Raw genomic sequence first — 23,769 nt, 5'->3', positions numbered from 1 at the left:
CACAGGTTTAATCATTGACAACATCATCAATGCCCTTTGGAAAACTCCAGAGGACCCGGAGACATTTTCAACTCACTGGACAAAAGTTATCAATAATAGAGTATAAAATACAAGCGGTGTTATAAAAGTAGCAGTGGGATATACGAGGTCTCCCTGCAGGATATAAAGGATGAACTCAGTGATACATTTCTACATTTTCCTGACAGATTATTGGATTGCAGACAATAAATGAAAGTTAGTGTGAATGTGATACTACTGTGAAGTCTCAAAACTACAGCATGCATGTTTCTTCTTCTTCTTCTTATTGTCTTTTTAATACCATACAGTTAATAGTTTGTGTGTGCATGTGTGTGCTTGCGTGTGTATTCCCATTTTCCCATTTTTATTAATCTATACATGCATTTCATGCTTCTTTTTTTTTGTGCAATCATGTCGTTGTCACCACAAACACCCATGCCTCCCACGTTCACCTCTGCCTTGACGAGCTGTGATATTATAGAAATTGTTCCGTGTGACAAAAGACTGAAGAGCACCGGAAATGAAGAGAGATAGAGGTTACAGCTGATGAAACTGAGAGGCATTATCCCATTATGATAAACAAGAGAAAAAGGCAGCGGCATTTTCAAAATGTCATTTTGAAAATTTTCTGTTAACCTCAGATCATAATTCATTTTCCGCCACACTTGGCTGCACAGATGCTTTGTTCTCAGCCCAATTAAAATTAGTTGCTGCAACAGAATCTCCAGAAATACTCGTTTTTTGAGCACATATAGTAATGCAGAGGTCTTTTCCAAACAGTTAGGAAGGACTCCAAATGTAAAGATTCAACACATGGACACAAGCATGGGCTTACAGCCAGCTCCCATTTATTTGTTCTACAAGTTAATCATTTTAATTCAAATTCATTCATTTCATAGAATCCCAACATGACTCTTGGGACATTTGGTTTCTAATTTTTAAAGAGAAAAAACAAATTGGTCTTGTCTTGTTTTTTCAATCATGGTTTGACCTTGACCGTTTCAGCACTCACCTGCAGCCACCATGGCTTTAGCAAGCAATAGCTAAAGCTAAATCTGATAAGCAAAGAGGAGTTAAAAAAAAAATATTCAAGCAATTCTTTTTATCATTAATTTAGATTTAGTACAAAGAGTAAATAACCCAAAACTACCAACAAAAAATGTCATACGATACTGCTAGAAGCTCCAAATGGAGGTTTTGGAATGCTAAAAACTCCAGTGTCCAAAATTCCTGTAACATTTCCAATATATAAAAAAGACATGTTTACTTTCACAACTACTCTTTTTTTAAGCATTATAACAACATGATGAAAGCATAAATATGCCTTAGGCCAGGTCCAGGCTGGCAGTAGTTCTGTGTGAAACACAGCCTGTAATATATTCTGGTACAATGACTGTTGGTCAAGGGATTTTATTGGAGGGGGGCAATAAAGGTTTAACTTCAACGAAACTGACACTGAAATTTGTGCCTTTGACCACTTAGAAGGTGCTTGGTGAATGTAAACAAGAGAAGAAACAACCAGGTTAGCGAATAAGGTGACCGTTTTAGTAGGACTAAAGAGTTCCTGAGTGCCTGCTGCGTTAGCTTGTAACTCGTCAGCACCTGTAGTCACCATTTCATCAGATTTTGAGCAGTATTTATTCATTCAAAGATTCATAGGTATACACTGTGGGTGTAGTGGCTTATATATGAGTCTTCTGACTGTTACAATTCCATCCATACATTCACGCCACACTGGCTTTCTTTCGCTGTCTCTGTAGTCTCTAGGTCTCTATAGCAGGGCTCTTCAACCCCAGGCCTCAAGAGCCCCTCTCCTGCAGCGTTTTAGATGTGTCCCTGATCCAACACACCTGAGTCAGAGGGAGAGTATGATTTTGATGACACTCAAGCCTAATGTTAGCATCAAATCACAGCAAACATTTGCCTGTGTAAATGGTTGTCTTTTTGTGTTAGTCCTGCGATAGCCCATCCTCTTCTGCTCCAGCAAGAGGATGGATGGATGGATGAATGGATGGATGGATGGATGGATGGATGGATGGATTTAAGTACCACCCTAAAATAGTATAAAACTATAGAGTTTCAGTGTCATGCAAATATAAAACATGGTTTTGCCACTTCATTGTATGAGTCATTTTATGACTCATACAATGAACTTCTTCTAAATAATGCTAATGTCTTCTATATTCTATCCACAATTTTAGAACATGTCTTTGTTGGCCGCAGATTGATCTAACCCCCTAGATCTTTGATGTCCCTCAAACAGTCATCTCGTCTCCCACTTATAATCTCTTTATCTTCTCTTATCTTAGTTGCATAGTTACAAGAATATGAAAGCAGTAAGGAAAAGAGAAATCCTTATTTACTTGCTTAAATTATATTTGTTGTATCGGAATCAGCAGTATCAGCTTGGTATAGAAATTGAAGGATTTGCTTCTTCCTAATATGCTCAAAACACACACACACACACACATAGACACTTTTAAAATTTCAGTGCTTCCAGGTACAGATTAGTATTCTCCAAAGCCAGCTGCATAGGAATGAGGCTGCCTAAGCAGGCAATTAGATCTGCTTCATGCAGTTTTGAGTCGCTGTTGTTGGTGTTTCTAGTCAACTATTTTCATCTTTGTCATAAAATATGCACAGACAGAGCTATTGTTGATAACTTCTGTGCATGTGCAAGGCAGGTAAGGAAAGGACTCTTTCAATTTTTGCTGAAGACGCCCCAGTGTCTCTCTTCACTCCATATGTCAGCACATTTAATGGACTCCAGAGTTACTTCAACAGCAACTAAAAGTGCCAAATTTGCCAAATGGGAGAAAGGGATGTCAGAGTGAGTGAAAGGAGTGGGCCTGGGCCTGCGGCCCCCATCAGTATTTCATGATTATTATTGCTGAGTGGGTGCATAATTTATTCCTAATTAGCTGTGGACCATACTCTATAATTAAGTTAATGTTGTCTAAATTGTTGGATAAGGTTAATGTTTCATTAAAGTTATTGTACTTCTGCATACATAACAAGGCTTGCCATCCTCACTGTTAGTTACCTAAAGGATGAAGGGAGTAATATGGGGAGAGTAATAAACAAGAGTGAGGTATCATTACTGCATTGAAAGTATAACTTAGGCAGTCTGCATGCACTTCTATCCACTCTACACACATAAGCATCTGACAGCATGGCACTGCTTAAAAAGAAACTTTGTTCCCCAGTTGACAAAAGGTATCTTGTCACATATTGTGTTGTAGAATCTTTTCAGATTGTCAGAATTTAATTCAAGCGAAAGGGCAGAGGAAGCCTCTACATCATTATTTTAAGCCCTTTGGGGACTAGGATCTCATATAAAGGCTTTATGGGGTTTAGATTTGATTGTCTGGGTGCTGAAACGTTTAACGGTGTCTTAAAATCCCAAATCTGCTACCACAGGTAGCATTTACTAAACAGTCTATGCCAAATTACATCTGCTACACAGTAAACCTAAATAAATAAATGTACAAATCAGATTACTTTGAAGTGTTGAGGTTTGTTAAATAGTATTGACCCTGCATTCAGTTTATTTTTTTTATAACAGTCACACTCACAGGACATAAAATTTGCACCTAATATTCTGAATGTTTCTGCAGTACACCGCAAAACATGGGTTATTTATTCATAACAACAAAACTCGTATTAGATTTCTACACTGTAAATTACAATAACTTATGAATAACTTTTAGCAGAGGAAGTAAAGTGTGTCTGGTGGATTTGATTATGAATAAATTGACTGTTGTAAACTCAGTACTTGGTTAACAGATATTGCAGTAGCATTAATTTTATTTTCGTGCCCGGGTCATTGTGCATTTTTTTTGTTTTGTTTTAAAACTCCCTGCCAAGTTACTGTGGCTATAACAAAAAGTAGAAAGTGTTAGCCACAGGCTAGCCGCTGTCTCTTGGTGCTGCAGTGCCTTCAAATACTGAATTTCTTCCTTATTATTAATATGTTATCACATCCAGTGCATTTCTTCTTCCTTTAATATCCTTTTTTTCCCCCCCTTATACAATTATTATTCTGCTGGGCATTGAAGAGTGTTTTGGTGAACCCGAATCATAGTTACCAATTTAACTCTCCATATACTTTACATATTGATAGGTCATCTATATAGCAGCCATTTTTTTTTTTTTTGTCTCTTAGGAAAAAAAATATTAGCTTGGCTTTTGATTCATTTCACTGATCAGATCCATGTTGTTTTGCTAATTAATATTGATGGTAATATTTGTGAGCATCCCAGGAATACGAGCTGTTTTATGTGGACTGATAATTGGAAATCCCAAAAAATAAGCTAAATGTTGCATCTTTGTTGCAAATAGTTATTTTCATAGCAGCTATTCTTGGGAAGAGCACTCACGTTCCTGTTGCTGTGACATTATCCTTATCCTTGCTTGTTTCTCTCCACTTCCTCTGTCAGGGTAGATTGGTAGTCTGCAGCTTCTCTCTCTTGCCTAACTCTAGCACTGTTTCATATTTATAGAGTTGTTGAGCACTGGACATGCTTTTGGTTTATAAGAGGTATTTGTGTCTTCTGTGCACGCTGGGTTGAGAGTGAACATCCTGTAGTGAACATTTAAATGAGCCTAACTTGTGTTTGTGATAGTGGAAACACAAGTTTGCACCTTCAGCTCAGTTTTAAGGCAGAAAGATGCCTGCTGTGTTAGGATGAGTCTACTTTTTCTCTTCTGTCAGTCACTCCATTACATTTCAAGTGGCATCTTATAGAGCAGTGCTGTGAAAAAGTATTTGCCCCCTTCCTGAGTTCTTTTTTTTTTTTTGCATATTTTACCCCTAAACTGATAACTGTTGTGCTACCTTTAGCAGCAAGAACTGCAGTCAAGCAGTTCTTTGAGAAAACTGGCGTTGAGTCTTTCACACCACTGTGGAGGAATTTTTGGCTCACTCTTTTCTCCAGAATTTTTTTTTAAAGTCAGCCACTTTAGAGGGTTTTTAAGCATCTATGGCCTGTTTTAAGTCATGCCAAAGCATCCCAGATTTAAGTCAAGTCAGCCTTTGACTAGGCCACTCCAAAACATTCCTGTTGGGTTTTCTGAACCACTCAGAGGTGGACTTTCTAGTGTGTTTCTGCTGTACAACCCAAGTGTGCCCGAGCTTCAGGGACAAACTGATGGTTGGACATTCTCCTTCAGGATTTTCTGGTAGAGAGCAGAATTGTCCCGGTGGTCCGGCGGACTCAAGGAGCAGACACGGCAGTGATAGATAATACGGTTTATTTACAGGCAAATGTAAGCGGGGTAAAAAAAACAAGACGAGAGCTCGTGGGTGTGTGTGGGTGTCTGACAAATCATGGGGAGTCTGCGGACAAGGAGAGAAAAGGATGTTAAACAGGTACAGGATAAAAATAGCAAAGGAACGGGAACGTGAGAGACTGGCCTTACTGGTTAGACAGAGAGGGATTGACCTAAGAGGAGGGCTTGCTGGGGTGAGGGCTAGCAAGGTGTGTCCAAGGCTGTGGCGGAACGTGGGCTGGCGGCATTATCCAGGAGGGCATGCAGAGAGGGCTAGCATGGAGATGGCTGAGGGGTGCTGGCTCTGAAGTGAGGCAGAGATTATCTGGTTTTCTGATGACTGGTGTGTGTGTGTGTGTGTGCTGGCTGGTCAGACGCTGACAATGGAGAGGGAGAGAATTAATCGCAGGCAAACAGGAATCACACATGTGGAAGAGGTAGCGAACCGTGATGTCACCGTGGAGGTCGAAAAAATCTGGCAGCGAACCATCATTCCAGCCGCTCCTATGTACCCCACACCCACATTGGCAAACCAGCCATGGGTGTGTCCCTTAGCTGCCACCACACGTTCCACCTGAAACAAACAGGAAACACACCCACACACACCGAGTCATGACAAGAATTCACGATTCCACCAATTATGACAAGTCCGAAGCAGCAAAGCAACAAAGCAGCTCCAGACCATCACACCACCACCAACATGTTTGGCTGTTGTTATGATTTTTTTTTTTTCTTTTTATTAAATTCTGTGTTAGTTTTACATCAGATGTAACAGTGCAAAGATTTTTCAAAAAGTTCAACTTTTATCTTGTCAGTCCATGGAATATTTTCCTCAAAAGTCTTGGAGGTCATCAAGATGTTTTTTGGCAAATGTGAGACAAGCCTTTATGTTCTTTTTAATCAGCAGTGGATTTGACCTCAGAACTCTCCCATGGATCCCATTTGTGTCTCTTTCTTATTGTTGAATCATGATCTTAACTGAGGCAAGTGAGACCTGCAGCTCTTCAGACCCTTTTTTCAGGGACCTCCAAACCATACATCATAGTAAGTCTTAATACCATCTTGTAAACCTTCCTTTTCACTCTTACTGCTGTCCTTCTGTCACAAATCACCCATGACACTATCTCCACCCACTCCACCCTGCCTACAGTCTCTTCTTTATCTCTGTTATACTCTGTCCGTTGTTTTGGATGGCTGACCCCAGGCATTTAAGCTCATCTACTTTCACTAGTGCTACTCCTTTCATGATCACCTTTCCACCTGTCTCCCTCTTATTCACACACATGTATTCTGTCTCACTTCTACCGACTTTCACTCCTCTTCTCTCCAGAGCATACCTCCACCTCTCCAGGTTGTCTTCTACCTTCTCCTTACTCGCACTATTGATCACAGTATTGTCCACAAACATCATGGTCCACAGAGACTCCTGCCTGACTTCATCAGTCCGCGTGTCCATCACCACTGCAAACAAGAAGGGGCTCAAGTTTTAATCCCACCCCCACCTTGAACCCATCTGTCAGTCCTACCGCACACCTCACTATTGTCTCACTGTCCTCATACGTCTTGCCCCACCCTCACATATTTCTGTCACTCCTGATTTCCTATTTTTTTGTTCAAAAAGCCTGAGGAAATCTGTCAGCTCCGTGAAAAGTAAAGGAGAAGACTGAGCAGGGCTCCAGGATGAAAGGTGTCGGTGTGAGTCGGCCTTTCTCTGCGATATAATGAATCATCTTAATGCGTTAAACCTGCAGATTCAGGAACGGGAACGGGTGGTTACACATGTGATTGTCCAAAAGAAAAGAAGCTCAGACCAGCTTTCCACCGCTGTGTTTGCAGCTGTGCTTTTTGCTGAGAAACTGGACACACTGCGCGGTTTACGCAGCGTTTTCCTGACTGTGAAGCGCAGAAATTCACATCACAGTTTTTACCTGAGAATTTTGCAAATTTTCATCAGCTTGAAATATTCTAATTTTTCCTGGTGTTATTAAGATATATATATTTTATTTAATGTGTTGAGAAAAAAGGTGCTGTATTCTAGCCATTCAAATTCATATTGCTGATTAAAATTATTCATTTTATTCCTGTTCTGCCCGCGACTGTGTCTTCAGTTTTGGCCCGTCCTATGATTGAGTTTGACACCCCTGCTGTAGAGCATATGCACTTACAACAGCCAACATCAGCCCCTTGATTTCCAGCTTCAAACTCATCATCCTACCTGACACTCTCTTCACCTCCAAAAAATGCTATTCCCAAACTCTTCCTTCAAGATTACTCCGACTCCATTTCTTTTCCTATCTATACTGTGGTAGCATAGTTTAAATCCACCTCCAATGCTTCTGGCCTTGCTTCACTTCCACCTGGTCTCTTGCACACACAATCTATCTACCTTCTTTCTCTCCTTCTTATCAGTCTGCTCTCTCCCTTCACCGATTATAGTCCCTACTCTCACCACCAAACTGCTGCCTTTCCTTCTCTCTCGCTGCCTTGTAACATGCCTTCCCCTTTTCTTCTTCCATTGTCTTCAGCCAGCAGTTGTTGTTAACCCAGGCCCCAATGGATCCAGTATGGAAATCTCATTATTTATGATAAGCATGTTTGATTTGTCCAAGATTTTGTGCTGGATGCTCTTCCTGACTCAACCCTCCCAATTTTCCATTCTTGGGACCGATGCTAGGAGTACGCTGGCTTGTGGTACCCGATTGGCTGAGTTATTACTTTGATCTTGTTCTTTTAACAAATTCTGGCTCTTTGTCTGTGGTCAGTCAGCATGAACTTGTAGCAAAAGCTGTAAGGTACATTTTCTCCTAACTGCCTTAGACAGTCTTCACAGAGAGACATGCTGTTGCACTTTGAACTACTTTAAGTCATCCCTGGTGTAGAACTATTACATTGTAGCCAGCACTTCTTTTATGTTCTCTTCTCTCTGAAATCGGAAGCGGTTCTTGACAGCCGTGCACTATTCAGGTGTTCAGAGAGCAAATCAAAAGCTCCATTTGTTGTTTTTGTGAACCTGTAAATTATGGTCTAGTCAGCTTGATGTGACAGGTGTTTGTTCATTTTATTAGAGCCCTGTAAAAATAATAACTTAAAACGGCTGTGTGCACATTAAAAAACATTTCCCTGACCTGTGAACACTGAAATGAATGGGCTGAAAGTTGTACCTCAGCACTTTTAGTGTTTACACGTAGCCAGTCAGTGTTCTGGGAGTCTTGACTCTGTAGGTTATTTATCAGTGGCTAGGGATTCATTATTTGATTGACATAAAAAATTATCAACACACGTGAGATTCAGTTAACTTACTTATGAATTAGCAAGACCTGCTGTGAGCAGGGGAGCAAAGAGCAAATTGTAGAAACAAAGGATTGCAGACAAAATGAACTGAAATATGTTAATAGATGTGGCACACTTTGGGACAGTTTTTTCTTCTTTATATTTGAACATAACATAGCCCTCATTATTTAATTAATTAACCATCCATAAACTTACTAACCTTGAACTGGAAGAAGATGAATCATATTGCAAACAACAATAATAGACACAATCACCATGACCCAGAAGCAAAAAATAAATAAATAAATTCCGCTCCATGGATTCTGTATAAAGTTTGTCTTCGGGGCTATGACTTATCTTTTTTACTGCCTTTGTGGATTAAAGGTTATTATAAATTCTCTCAAACTGTCCCATTTTCTAAATGATCTTTCTGAGTTTCTCACATTGATTCTGCCTGGATGTGACAATTCATCAATACTGGCTGATTCTTAATATCCATACTTGCTCTACTGACATTTTTGCCTCGGTGTTCTTCAGCTCAGTTAATTCCTTCAGCTTGCACTGTTGTCTGACTCTGACTCAGTCTTCAGAACATGCTCTTACGCTACCTGTCTCCAAAATTAAGGCCACATTTCATCATTTTAGATAATCAGACTGCCCTAAAGATTAATTCCAGTAAAATGTGGAAATGCACCGTGTCTTCTTTTTGACAGAATTTGGAATACACAGCTGGCCATTGTGACCTCATTATCCCACAGTCCAGTTAGGCAAAGCTTTGCAATATGGGATTGAATGTGTGTGTTTTTAACCACCTCTGGTGTTTATCTATGCTTGATTGTATAGTTGCAATTGTATTGATCATTTCAGTCCAGTTTCCACATTAATTTTAGGCCTTGTAACAAAGTACATCTATAAATCATTCAAACATAAGAAAGGCACCTAACTCAAGAGGTGAACCAGTGCTGTGTCTACGCATAACAGACAACTTAGCACAAAACCAATGTTAAATTGTTTTTTTGTTACTTGCAGCCAGTCACAAAACGCAATTTCTTCTCATTCCTTTAGTTGAATCTGTGAAAAATGCCAAAGATAACATAGTTTGACAGCCATAAAATAATATTTTTACACCAACAAAGTGTTTCCAGCATGTCCTTAAAAAAGGAAAGCGGATAATTGGAGGATAAAAGCAATGGCAGGCCTGAAAACAATCCACAGCAGATGACCCGTATCTGAAGGTCATGTCCTTAAGAAGTTGGAAAAATCCAGCAAAGGCCTGATGCAGGACCTGAGAGATGAATCTGGCCCTACATTATGGAACCAATATTGACCTATTGATAGCAATAACTAGCATCTAATATCATTAGGCTGCATTTTGCTATAACATTCAAGTGATGTTTAATTTTTATATATGCTATTAATCACCATGTTTACTTTCATCCAGTCGGTATGAGGTCTACAGGGAGCAGAAGGCCTTTATTTGGCTTTGGCTTAAGCACATACAGTGGGGAGAAATAACTATGTGATTATTATTTGATCTCCTGCTGAATTTGTACGTTTGCTCACTCCCAAAGAAATAGACGGTCTCTAATTTTTATGGTAATTTTATTTTAATGGAGAGACAGAATATCCACTAAAAATCCAGAAAAAAACACCTGTCCACAGAATGAATTTCTTCCATTCCAGCCTCGCCACCGCCATGTCAGGGACAGGATCATAAACCTGCACAAGGCTGGAATGGGCTACAAGACCATCAGCAAGAAACTTGGTGAGAAGGTGCGATTATTTGGAAATGGAAGAAATATTTGTCGCTTCATGCATGATCTTGCCTCATGGGGTGAGGATGATCATGAGAAAGATGGCGGATCAGCCCAAAACTACACAGGAGGAGCTTGTTCAAGATCTGAAGGCAGTTGGTACAGCAGTCACTGAGAACACCATCGGTAACGCACCACGTGTACACCATATAAGAACCTCCTTCCCTCAGCCAGAACAGTGAAGATGCATCATGACAAGGAGCCAAAACATACCACAAAGGCAACAAAGGAGTGGCTAAAGGAGAAACACATTAAGGTCATGGAGCGGCCTAGCCTGTCTCTTGACCTCAGTCCTATAGAAAGTCTGCGGAGGGAGCTGAAACTTCGAGTTGCGCCGAGAGATGCGAGATGTGTGCAAACCTGGTGACCAACTACAAGAAACATCTTACCACTGTGCTTGCCAACAAGGGTCATTAATCAAATACTTACTTCACTCGATGGCATGCAAATCAATTTATAACTTTATGTAATTTTTGTTGTTGTTGTTGATATTCTGTCTTTCTCGATTGAAATAAAGAACTATTAAATGACTGCAATCCTTTGGAAGTGCGCAAACCTACAATTTCAGCAGGGGATAAAATAATTATTTCCCCTGCTGTACATTCCTTCAAGTGAACTTCCTTTGTGTTGTCTTTAATATTAATTTAAATCTCTTACATCTGAAATTAACAGGCCCAAACTAACCAGAGTTTATCAAGCCCACAGCTGTAGCTCTTGATGTGTTTCATTTTTGTTGAGGCATGCATCGACTAATTTCACTGTGTTTATGTACATATCCACCATGACTGCCTCATGCCTATTGATGAATGAAGCTCTAGCTGCGAAACAGTGATGTTCTTAACAAATGTGAATTATGGTTGATTCCTGTTGTGTAGTTAATTTCATCCTCCAGCTGTAGTGCAAACATTGTTGCTTCTAGAGATAGCAGTAATGGAGCAATTTGTTGGCCTAAGAGACTGTGGCAGCAATATTGCAAACAAGAAACACAATAAAAATAAACATGGTCATTCTAGAAGGAATAAATTGGTTTTGTTATTTGAAATTTCAGTTTTTATGTTCTTTGTGACACATATAATCCAAGCACGCCTGCGTGCATCATACCTCCTTCTTCCCTACTTTAGGGCATGGAGATTTAATTTGTCTTCACAGAGTTTTAGTTGCACACACCGAATAATGTTCCAGAGCACTCTGTCTTCAGCCAGCAGACATATCTGGGGGGTGTGTGTGGGGGGGGGGGGGGGGTGTGCAGTGAATATTGCTTATTATTAAATCAGTTGTGGAAAATACTGCTGAAACAATGGTGTCATCTAAAAAGGCTTGCTACGTGTGAAGTAAAGAAACGCCAACATCTGTGCCGTCAGATAGTCATGGCTGCCAATAATATTTACGCCGCACATTCATATCTTGTGTGCATTGTTGAAAAACCAACAATATGAAAAGCTGATGAAGCTGCTGTCATGAAAAAGTCCTTTTCCGTTTGCCACATTGACATTGCTGCCAACCGTGTTTTCATTCCCCCATTGTTTCTGAGGGATCGTCTCCAGTTTAATCAAACGCTGCCTCTTGGTTGGGGATTTTTAAAGCTCTTGTCACAGAGCAACGTTAGCATGAATTTTATTTCGATTCTCACACGTCCCGCTGAGGCAGCAAATCTTGGCTGCTTTGATGGATTTCTCTCCCCCCCCCTCACTTTTTTTTTGATTTGCAATCCGCTAACACTTGTAAGACAAGCTTCAATACATGCCCCCTAAATATAGCTAATGCCTCAGTTAAAACACACTCAGCTGAAATGCATTGTGGGCATATTGTGAGAAGAGTTTGTTTATTTAAAGTGTTGTACCTACTGTATAATCAGCCCTCATACTTAAGAGCATTAGCTTTAAATAACAGTCTAGTAAGGCTATTATTTTTATGACTGAATGTTATGAATGGGATTATCCTCCTAGACAAAGCTGAACACTCTTTTTTTATTTAACATTTATTTTGCACCCCTGCTCTTTGGAGAATAGAAAGCCTCGTGGATTGCAGTTTTTTTCCCTCCAGTGCGACACTGCAAACAAAATCTGTAGCAGAAAAACAGGAGTCACGTTGGTGTTGTCTCGCTAAAGCAGATGTTTCTGTGTTCATCTGTCTATTTAGTTTGACTGTTTTTCATCTTACACGCTGCCTCATTTTCCAGTCATACTTGTAAATGAATGAACTTGGAAGCAGTGTCACCCCTCAGACTTTAAAGTTTGAACCAACTTTAAAATCTGATTTTTTTTTTTTTCTCCCCGTTACCTTCAGACAAATTTATATTCACATTCTGCTCTGAATCAGATGTTTGTGAAAATCCATCATCCATGTCATCCATGTTGTCCCAGCTTTTTAAAACTGAGGGCTTTCAGAGTTCCTCTGTTTGATTTCATCACACATTTCATAGTTTTTGAGTTTCTGATTTTTGATCAGAAAAAAAAAGCAATTTAGAGATCATAAAGAATGATAAGGAACATGATTAATATATTATGAATCTGAGAAATTGGGAGTTGTAAAAAGTCACAAGAGGATAAAATAATGCTAATAAATCATATGCATATCACTATAGTCACTATTTAGAGATGTCATATTTAATCACATCTCTACAAAAAGTGCATTAATTAAACATGATCGTCAGAGGCGCAACTAAAGCTCAGACTGCTCTGAGCAGCAGGTTTCAGACCGTTTTTTTTTTTTAACTTTTGGCTCTGAATGATGTCATAGATATGATACCCTTCATCTGGGCATCTCAGGCACACAGCTCACATTGTAAGCACAGAAGCCCCTCTCTCCTACTGTTAAAGTGGTCATGCCCTTAAATGGAAAGGAGTTAAAATACTTTGTTTCAGATAACAGATGAAGGCTAAAGTATGAAATAGTGTAAAATAAATAAGGATCATTTATTTGTGGATCATTCACAGCGACTGCAGAATACAAGAATAAAATCAGTTTGTGAAAATTAACAGAATAGGTTGCCTTTAAAGTGGATATTAATTAACAAGAGCTGTTAAATACCATACAGTACATATACAGACAGAAATAGAGGGCGCTATAACTGATTTGCAGTACAATCTTATATCAAATGGTATACGAGTAAATGTGTTCTTAGGCAAGAAAAAAAATAAGAAGCAAGAAATTTGGCTGAAGCAGAGGAGTGGAAAGTCATAAGTGTGCATCTTTTTAAAGATCCTGTTTTTCTATTTCAGTATTTTGATTATATCCACTTTTTTTCTCTTTTTAGTCAAGGCTGTGCTTGAAAAAGGTGGCATTTCACAGTGTGCTAAAGGCACACTCATAAAACCCATGAAAAATAGTTAAAAATACGCAATGAATTGCAGTCCTATTAGTGTTCTTCCATTTTGCGTTGCATCTAGTTGATCAGTGGTTTTAATTTGATTTTTTTCAAGTTAATCAAATTTTAACTTTATTTAAGTGTAGTGCACATTCACTGATTTCTGCTAAAAGCAATTTAGATTGCTGTTATAACTTTTAAGTGACTGGGTCCTAGCCACATTGTTCTCTCTGAAATATTTCCAAAGCTGCTTAATTGCAGTGTAGCACAATCTAAGAATGAGAGAAAAAAAGTAAAATACTGAAGTTTTGTGCAGTCATTTAAATTGAAATCAACAGATTAAAAACAAGAGTTGTACAATTTAAACTGCTCAAGTGTTCCTATGAAGTGAAACCATATATTTACAAACTAAAATAAACAGAAAATATGCAATAAATGTCTTTAGGTTTACTTTTTTTTTTAAATAAAATTTGTTAACACAGTCGTGTGTGGCAAAGGTGAATGTTCTTTGAGACTGACATGTCTATATGATTGTGTGCCAAGTGTTTATATTATATTGATGTGGAAAAAGAAAGTACAGTCTCTTTCAATTATAAGGTTTCGTGTATCAGAACATAAAAAAATCATCTGGTCCTTACCAGGTTCTAAAAGTAATTAAATATAACCTCAGATGAACAACATCACATGACATATTGCGTTCAAGGTCAACACAGTAACTGCAAGGTGCCTGGATCTTGTGACTGCAAAATAAGCCCAAATGCTCAGCCCTCCACCACCATGCTTGACAGCTGGTATGAGGCATTCGTGCTGATATGCTGTGTTTGGTTTGGTGCAGTTATGGCTAAACATCTCCACCTTGGCCTCATCTGTCCAAAGGACACTGTTCCAGAAGTCGTGTGGTTTGTTCAGGTGCAAATTTGAAACCTTAGATGTGCTGCTGTGTTCTTTTCTTCTGGCAACCCTTTCAAAACAGCCATACTCATTCAGACTTTTTCTACTTGTGCTGTCATGAACTTTAACATTTAACATGCTGACTGAGGCCTGTAGAGTCAGAGGTGCAACTCTTGCTTTTTTTTTTTTTTTAATGCTCCCTCGCACAATAAAGCAGGACGATTCTGCTGTCACCCCGTCTGTCTGTCCTTCCATCTATAGACGCCAAATCCACAAGTAGTAGAGCCATGAAATCCGGCATATGTGTTCTTTAATCTTGAAAGATGTGCAACACAATATTCATATTCCTGGATTTTTAGTACCCTTTGTACACTTATCTTAAGTGGAGAGTAAACTACATGGATGAATTAGTCTTCTACTACTATGATAATATATACTAATAATATGCAGCCTCTTTCTCATTGTGCTGTGTGATTGGCTGTCCCTAATTGACCGGTATTGACTGAAATGTAGAAAGTGGGGATTCCCCATATCTAGCAAGTGACCTAGGTCACTGGACAGTAAGGGTACACTTAATTTTTCACACACACCGCTTTTACATTTTGCCTTAGTTCATGCTAAATAAATAAAGACATTGGGGTAATAAGTCAGTAATAAATAACTTTAGAGCCATCCTGATACGTAAAACCTTCAAATTGAGTGTGTGCTTTTTTTCTTCACCACTGCACATTTTTCTGCTGCTCTAAACTTTATAAATCTCAATATCTGACATGTGCCACCTTTATCGTATTAGCAACAGCCTAAACTAACCCTGAAACCAATGAAACCAAACTAGAACTGCATGTTTTTAAATAATAACTAAGGACTAAGCTGACATATAAAACAATAGTTAGTAACTTAAAAACAGTAACTTAGTAACTGTAGCACAGGTTGCTCTTTTTGATGTACTATTTTTTTAGATCAGTAAGTGGCTTATTTATAAAAAAAGTATGTTAGAGAAAAGCTGGAATACACAGTGCTCAAAATTGCAGCTTGATTTTTATCACAAATTAACCTACACTTTTAGAAGATATATAGAAGATTTTTTTTTTTTTTTCACACTAAATCCAGCTGTGGGTTCATCTTCAGTTTTGGCTGCCCTTTCCCTGCCATCACTGTGAAGCTACCTTGAGGACAAATTCCCCACCAGTGGTCCAGAACTCTTTTGTATTTTTTGTGTGAATCCAACAGCGGGTTCAACATTCTTGAACCCAGACGGGGACTCTGGGACGGAGGCAGACAGCGAGCCTCAGCTGGCCTTTTACACCGACCCAAACCGCAGTCGCCGCCGGAGTCGAGGTATGAGAAATGGTAATGCCAACAGCGCGTGGGGCTCAGGGGGTAAGGAGGACTCATACACCTACAGACAGTTTTTCTCGCCGTATGATGGTATTACCATCGCCACGACGCATGACAAGTCACCTTTACAGTGCATATAGCAGATGGCTCTAGTGTTGTGTGTGTGTGTTCTCTTGACTCTTTTTGGGAAGCACATAGAATTTTGTATATGCTGTGTATATACTTAGGTGTGTGTGAAGTGGTTGTGAGCATGTAAAACTGATCTCAGTGCATCTGAATACAATCTTGTTGACAGAAATCAAACAAGATGATGAGATCAGAGGTCTTTAGTAGAGAATATTTTGACATTAGTTGCATCTACAATCCAAAGAACACCTGATTTTGAAATAATATTCCACCCAAATATTATTTCTAAAGAGGATCCTCTGCAAATGCTGTCATAGTGAACTGGTGCAGCATGCTTTATATGTCAGCATGCCCATGTCCTTGCAACTTTGATGTACAGTAATGGGGTGTGGAAAAGAGACAGAGGAGAATTTTTTTTAAAAAAAAAGTAAAGAATATGACACTGGTCTCAAAATAATAGCTGCTGTCAGGAGGAGTTACAAGCTTTTACGATGCCTCCAGGCCCAATTATTCCCCCGTCATGTGCACAGGTGTCACAAACACAGCGAAGCCTCCAGAAGTGTAGCCAACACCTTTAATTAGAGTGAGCTTTAAGAATAGAATGATGTTGTTTAGATGCAGGATGATTCATGTGGCGTGACAAACCTATGTTTTGTTTTTGTTTTTTTGTTTTTTCATGTTTAGACAATTTTAAGGGAAAGATGATGAGAATGAAACTGTCGTATGTAGAAGGCAGAAATGTCTGTTATTAAGAATCTGAAAAGGAAGTCAAAAAAGGTGAAATTTTGCCCTGCATCCAGTTCCCGGGTAAGTTACTTGATTAAATAAACTAGCTTTAAACATTTTGTGATAGGTCAGCTTTCTATTTTGGCTTTTGTTTAAAGGATTGCCTCGAGCAACTTTTGAATGAGAAAGTTCTGCCAGAGTAATTTAAAAGTGACAATGGGATCCAGAGTTATTCAGCTAGTCAAAAAACAGCCACTTTAAACAAAGCCTGAGTGACTATATTCAAGGTCACTGTGATATTTTTCTGTGTGTGTGTGTGTGTGTGTGTGTGTGTATGTGTGTGTGTGCATGTATGCATGGGTATGAGGTCAGTTTTTTTACGCTTTCTGTGTTGCACTCCGGAGTAAAAGAGATAAGGGAAGAGTTCTCACTTGGGAGGGCAAAGGAAAGTGGAAGAAAGAGGAAGGTTTGAAGAACAGCCTCTGAACGGTTTTTATTTCGGTCGTGTCTCTTTTTTCCCTCCACACATCCCAGCATGGATGTTAATACCCTTCAAAGGTATTTCTGTGCCACTGAGCCATGCCTAGTGTAAACTTCCCAAAGGCTCGACGGTTTTGATCCAAAGGGCCTTTTTATGGGCCATGATTTTTTTTTTTTTTTTTGGGCTTGTTTGTAAAAGAATTGTAAAATGAGTCCCTGTGTAGGCACTGTGTGTATATGTTTGTGTGTTACTGTGCATGCGCATTTATGGTGTGGAGGGGTTCTTGGGGGGGGGAAGGGTGGCCACTGCTTCACATGTCTCTACTCTTTCTTCATTCTCTCGTCCCCCTCTTCCCCTCTCTTCCCTCTGCACATTTCTTTCTAGCAGCAGGTTCCCCACGGAGCCCCATCAATAAGACCACCCTGACTCTGATCAGTGTCATCAGCTGCGTGATCGGCCTGGTTTATTCCTCTCACCTCGCCTGCAGCCTCTCAGTCCGGGTAATCTTACATGTTCCGGAGCACCTCATTGCTGATGGTAAGGCCTTACACCAGCCGCCGAATGTGGATGCAGCTTTTCCCCAACACAGCCCCGTGGACGCTCGAAGCCCCAGGGAGGGCTGAGCTTGCATTTTTCTGCCTCTCTCCAGGGAGTTCAGCACACTATATCTCGCTAACCAAGTGCCTGCGCTTTGCGGTCGAGCTGCTGATTTGCTTTGCTCGCTCTCAAAGACAAAGGGAAATGCCAGATCGGCCACCCTCTCCGCGGGTTTCCCGCGTCGCACCACACAACAGATGTGCCCTCAAAGCATCAGAGCACACTGAGGTTAGGTCGCAGTGACCACCCACAGCAAAATCTCCATCACGCTTCCCCTGGTACTTTCTGATAGGTTGAATCACTTCGCTAATGAATTTCAATGTAATACCTGCGGAAAAAAAAAAAAAAAAGAAGAAGCACCATGGGAGCCAAGCGTTGGCTCCTGCTGGCTCATTGGCATTTTTCAGCTGTCACTGAAGTGAGCTGGCAGTCCAGATATATTATAGACTGTGACTCGGCTCAGTCATCTATCATCTAGAGGTCTGATTTGATTCGGAGCGCTGTTGCTTTCCGGTGGTACACGCCGGCCTGCCAGAGATATTAAAATTCCAGGGAGGCATCGAGGGAGGGAACTTTGAAAGGAGAGATGAAAGATGGCGAATTTGCCTGTTGAATTACAAAACTGGGATCGATTTAGAATGTTTCCATAAATGTCTCCACAATCTCATCAGACTTGATTTGATGTCGTGGTGAATCAGATGAAAATCTGGATTCTGCCACTGGGGAAAGAAGCTATTAATGCCAGCAGCTGCGCATGTGTCTGACTTCAAATACAGCAAAGAAATGTACCAAAATATAGACTCACACCTTTCTCCTTGCCTCTCACATCAGGGAAAGTAATCATCTGAAGATGTTTGTGTGGTTACGCAGGATAACAATATCTACTGCTTTTCAAGATACATAACACAGAACAAGGCAAAGTTTTTTTTTTTTTTTTCTATCACTAACTTGGAGAGTCAGGAATAGAAAAGGTGGCTGACGTTTATCATCTCAGATTGTATTTGCTGGAAATAGATTTACTTTTACCATCTGTGCCTCCTGTGAGAGGTTTCCCAATTACATCTGAAGCTATCTCAAGGAGTGTCACTGTGGCCTCGAGTCTCATCCGAGCAGTGGCTGGGGATTTGTGTTGCATGACATGCCTAGGCTGCCATTATGCTGCCATCATAGATGTTTATCTGCCAGGAGCTAGACATTTCAGTTAACCTCAGAAAATCTAAACTCACTTTGCAATTTGTCTTTTGAGTGGTACGGAGGCAAGTATCCAAAAAGTTGGCGCAAAGTGCCAAAAAAAAAGCCAAGAGTCCATTGCCGTTGCAGCAGCTTGATGAAACTGTACTTCGGCACAGCTGAGCATGCTGGCCTCTGAGCATTCTGACATAGCGTACCGGAGCTAACAGGGCTCATATTTAGCAGCTGTGGTTTAGTTTAGGTTCACCTGTTAGCGTTTTATTATTTGCTGAAGATGACTCTGCACCATCTGAGGAGTTCTCAGTCACAGGAATGCCAAGATTGTGCAAGATGGCCATCCAGCACCATGAGGTTTTTGTTTTTCTTCCTGTTTAGGTTGTGACTTCACTTGGCTAAGACAGCAAAGCAGCTTTATTTAGACCCTGACTACAGTTCTGTGCAGAGGCGATTATCTCTGCTTTTAAGTTGTGCTCACTTTACTAATTCTGGCGTGAGAGTCCATTCAGGCGCTCATGGCTTCCCGTGAGAGTCAGACTCCACAATGAATGTCTCAATTAAGATGGCTACAGTTTCTTATTTTGATAAATAGATTCTTCATTGTATATTATACTACACATAAAGCCTTTCTGTTTTACACTGGAATCCATTTCATCTTTCAAAAGTGCATACATAGTTGCCAGAAAAATCCGACGGAACATAAAAAGTGTCATAAAAACTGAAACATTGCTGGTGTCTTAAAGTTTTTCCCAGCAGTTTTATGACTCTCCACAATTAAGCTAACAGGATGAGTCCAGCCATTTGCGGTGTGTGCTCTAGTTCTAAGGGAATCATCAAAGAGGATGGCACTAACTAGGGCACACAGAGCCTGCCAACAAGTCATTAAATATGCTCGGGTTAGCAAATGCCCAGCACATCCTGTGTTTGCAAATGGACAGTGCTTTGGTCAGTGAGCGTTGCTGCTAATTTACAGAGATCACAGAGCGGATACAGTAACTCTCAGCACCGAGTGTTGTAGAGACACCTCCCGCTTTCAGGTGTCCTGGAATATGGAGGAGTGTTTTGATTTCCCAGGCAGTCGCAAACTCAGTAGAAAACATTTTGCATATCAGCGCTCTTTAGTTTACAGCATTTGAGCTGCAACTCCCCCCCCCTCGAGACTTCAGTCTTTAAGTGTATTCAATGGAACTAATTGATTATACCTTTTAAGAGGAAAGTTGTGTGCTGCAGCTTTTAACCATGAGGTAATTAAAGCATAAGTAGAAAGGTTTGAAATTAAACAGCAGCAGTAACACAGGAAGTCCTCGCCTCATTATCCTGCGTTATGGCAGCAGACCGTGCCCCCCCCCCACAGTGCTCAGCAGCTTTGCCACAAACTTTGAAATTTACATAGAAAACAAACAACATTGCACGGCCACTTGTAACTCATTTACAGTTTTGCTCCTTCATGCTTAACCTTTTTCTGAAGTACACGCTGGCCCATAGTCACGCCCACAATCATTAATTATTATACATTTATTGTCACTGACAAAGTGACGAAGAGGAGCAGTGGAGATTCGTGGGGATTTCTCCGGGCTGGGTAACATTTGTTTCACAGAGGACCATCCATCACATCGAACAATGTTAGTGACACTTAGCACAGCACCGGATAATGTTAACCCTTTATAGAGAACTCATTTTTGGTTTCGGTTCAGCTTTCACCGATGTGATGTGATCAACTTAACTGCTGTATCAACTTTTCATTTCAGTGTACTTGCCTGTATCAGTGACTAATGAAAGCATTCAACAAATACATAGTCACGAATAATAATGAACTCGTCATGTAGCTGAGTGAGACTGTTCTCAGGCTAATATTTAATATGATGGTCCAGCTCCGCCCCGACTGCTCCTTTTTTCCCCACATGTGGTTTCAACCTGCCAGAAACAGTTTGAAAGCTACATTTACTGAAAACCAAGTGGCTGCCCACTTACAGTCACAAAGGCCCATCAGCCTAATTAAGTCAAATCCATCTGATCATCACTAACACATAGTGCTAATATACTGTACATGTGACTATCTCAATCTTTCCCATTTTAATATATATTCATAACATCATTTGTAGCATGTGTTCCATTTCAGACCCTCGCTCCTGCTGCATCTGTTTGGCTTAAGGCAACAGTGCTGCTGCCTCAGCTGGGTGTCTCTGATTACTGATGATAACAACCCACACAACTGTTATTTGTGTTATTATTCACATTCCTTCATTTGAATCCTTCTTAGAGTCTCCATATTTTACCTTTCAATTTTGTAGCTTTCAGTGTTTTCATCTTGCTTGGACTGTGGCTCCCACTTCAGTCGTACTAAAAATAATAAGTATGTAGGAGCGTCTCAATATTTCTTTTCAGATCCAGTTCATTTTAAAGCTGGTATTTTTTTTTAATCACATTTTCTTTTCAAATAATTTTATTTTGAAAGTTTTCTAATTTGTTTTTCTTTTCTAGAAGCTGCCTCACTGAAATGTGATGCTTGTAAGGGCCAATATGTGCTCTGACCTTGTCTTTAGTTGTTGTTATTAAGTAGTTTTATAAATGTGAGGAAATATCAAAAACAAGTGTTAAAAGAACTTTTGGATTAAATGTGTTTGCTGTGGAAATCTGCGTTCAGTTATTTTCAGCAAAGCTTTTTTGTTTATTCCTTCTGATTCGTCCCTGCTCCCCCCCCCCCATCTCTGTCCTGCCATTTTTTCATTCTCCTTCAATTACTTTTGTCCTTCTCTTCAATCTTCCATCCAATTTGCATTTCTTTCCTGTTCCCTTCTCTTCTGTGTCTTCCCTACCCCCTGCCCTCCTCAGGGTCAAGGTTCATTTTGCTCCAGGGGAGCCAGTTGGATGCCTCAGACTGGCTCAACCCGGCCCAGATTTTGTTGTACTATCAGCAGAATGCCAGCGGGCCGTGGGTCAGCGAGCTGTGTGGACGACGCCTCCTGGATCCCTGCGAGCACCAGTGTGACCCCGAGACAGGTGAGCTGAGACCAAACCTACCAGGCCTCCTCACAGCTGGGAGTGCAAATATTAATTACTAGTTAATAGTGGACACATTTATCAGCTCTCTTGCTTTTTCTGGATGTTTAAATTTATTTCCTGTTTATTTTGTTTTAATTCGTAATGTCTGGCTTACCATAGCTGTCATCGGCAGCTGCCTGAAAACAGGATAGTTATGTCTAAATTGCAGACCACAGCTAAGGTATTTGGAATTCTATAAGGCATCAGCATTTATGGTTTATGCTGAAAAATCAGGCTCTTAAAAAACATCTATTATTTTGGATATGCTATTGTTATTTGCATACATAAAGGAACCATCCAAAAACTCATTCATATTCAGACCCTGTTCATTAGAACCACATCACTGTTAATTTGTAACTTTACTTTGCTATGATAATCCATTAGAAAAGGTTTAGCCATTTCTTTTTACTTCTTAATCTGAAATAGATAAATACCCTAAACTCTATTGCATCAACTGTATTTTTTAAATTCCTCATCCTGCAAAAACTAGTAACGGTTACTGCTGAGGGGAAGCCTAATAAATCCTCAAAGTGAGAAGTTAGTGTTCATGATATGCACGCCTACATTAGATAAACTAAAGCTCATTTAAATAAAAAAAAATCCAGTTTTACTCTAAGCCTATATGACATCTTGAAAAAAACATCCTCACTATTTTGACAAACACATAAACAGCATTTAGAGATAAAAAATAAATAAAAATCCTGATGGCACAAAAATGATTTATTAGACATGGCTGGGACATGCTTATTATTGTCATAGTTTATGACTCATATATTCAGTGTTAAACAAACAAACAGCCAACTTTAGCAACTTTATGAGTCACTGTTCTATTGTAATAAAAAAGCACATTTCAGCCGCCTCCATTATAATGCCTCCTGGAAACAGTTCTGATGTAGTCTGTGTTTTTTTTTTAATCCCGCATTGGCAGTATCTGTTTTTATTATGTTCCATCTCTGTTAGAAAATTGGTGAAGACGTTCTCTTAATTTGCTCCTGTTTTGTCTGCCTGCGTGTGTTTACTCACGTTGTGATGCATTGAGCTCAGAGTGCCACCGTGACCAGTGTAATGTGTGGTTTGGCTGGCTGCTGGGGGTGTGACCTTACACAACAGGTGAACTAGTGTGAAAACGTTTTTTCTGAAATGCAAACACATAAAGTAAAAAAATACACATACACCGATCAGGCATAACATTATGTGAATATGAGATTCACTTCACCTGTCAGATAGAAGGCCAGCTAGTTGGAGCTAGATGACTGGGCATCTCCAAAAGTGCAGCTCCTGTGGGGTGTTTCAGGTCTGCAGTGGTCAGTATCTATAAAAAGAGGTCCAAGGAAGGAACAGTGGTGAACCAGTAACAGGGTCATGGGTGACCAAGTCTCACTGATACACGTGGGGAGTGAAGGCTGGCCCGTGTGGTTCTGTAGCTCAAACTGCCATAGAAGCTCATGCTGGCTCTGATAGAAAGGTGTCAGTATGCACAGTGCATCCCAGTTTGTTGTTTATGGGGCTGCACAGCTGCCGACCAGTCAGCGTGCCCGTGCTGACTCCTGTCACCTGCCAAAACCACCAACAATGGGAGCATTAGAAACTGGACCATGGAACAATGGAAGGTGGCGGCTTGGTCTGATGAATCAGGGTTTCTTTTACATCTTGTGGCTGGATGGGTGCATGTTTAAGGTTTTGACCTGGCCGCCAAATTC

General features: G+C 40.1%; 1 protein-coding gene across 1 annotated transcript in view; it reads left to right on the top strand.

Annotated features, from left to right (window-relative positions):
- Positions 1 to 23,769, top strand: part of astn1 (astrotactin 1) — a 449,367-nt gene that overhangs the window by 146,533 nt on the left and 279,065 nt on the right. Inside the window, exons 6-8 of the mRNA XM_030751231.1 lie at positions 15,802 to 15,951; positions 17,630 to 17,779; positions 21,860 to 22,027. Of these exons, the coding sequence (XP_030607091.1) occupies positions 15,802 to 15,951; positions 17,630 to 17,779; positions 21,860 to 22,027 (468 nt within the window). The remainder of the gene's footprint in view (positions 1 to 15,801; positions 15,952 to 17,629; positions 17,780 to 21,859; positions 22,028 to 23,769) is intronic.

The sequence above is a fragment of the Archocentrus centrarchus genome, chromosome 17, assembly GCF_007364275.1.
Source record: "Archocentrus centrarchus isolate MPI-CPG fArcCen1 chromosome 17, fArcCen1, whole genome shotgun sequence".
Classification (NCBI taxonomy): Eukaryota; Metazoa; Chordata; class Actinopteri; order Cichliformes; family Cichlidae; genus Archocentrus; species Archocentrus centrarchus.
Note: the sequence above shows the minus strand (reverse complement) of the source record. Positions and strands in the feature narration are given on the sequence as shown.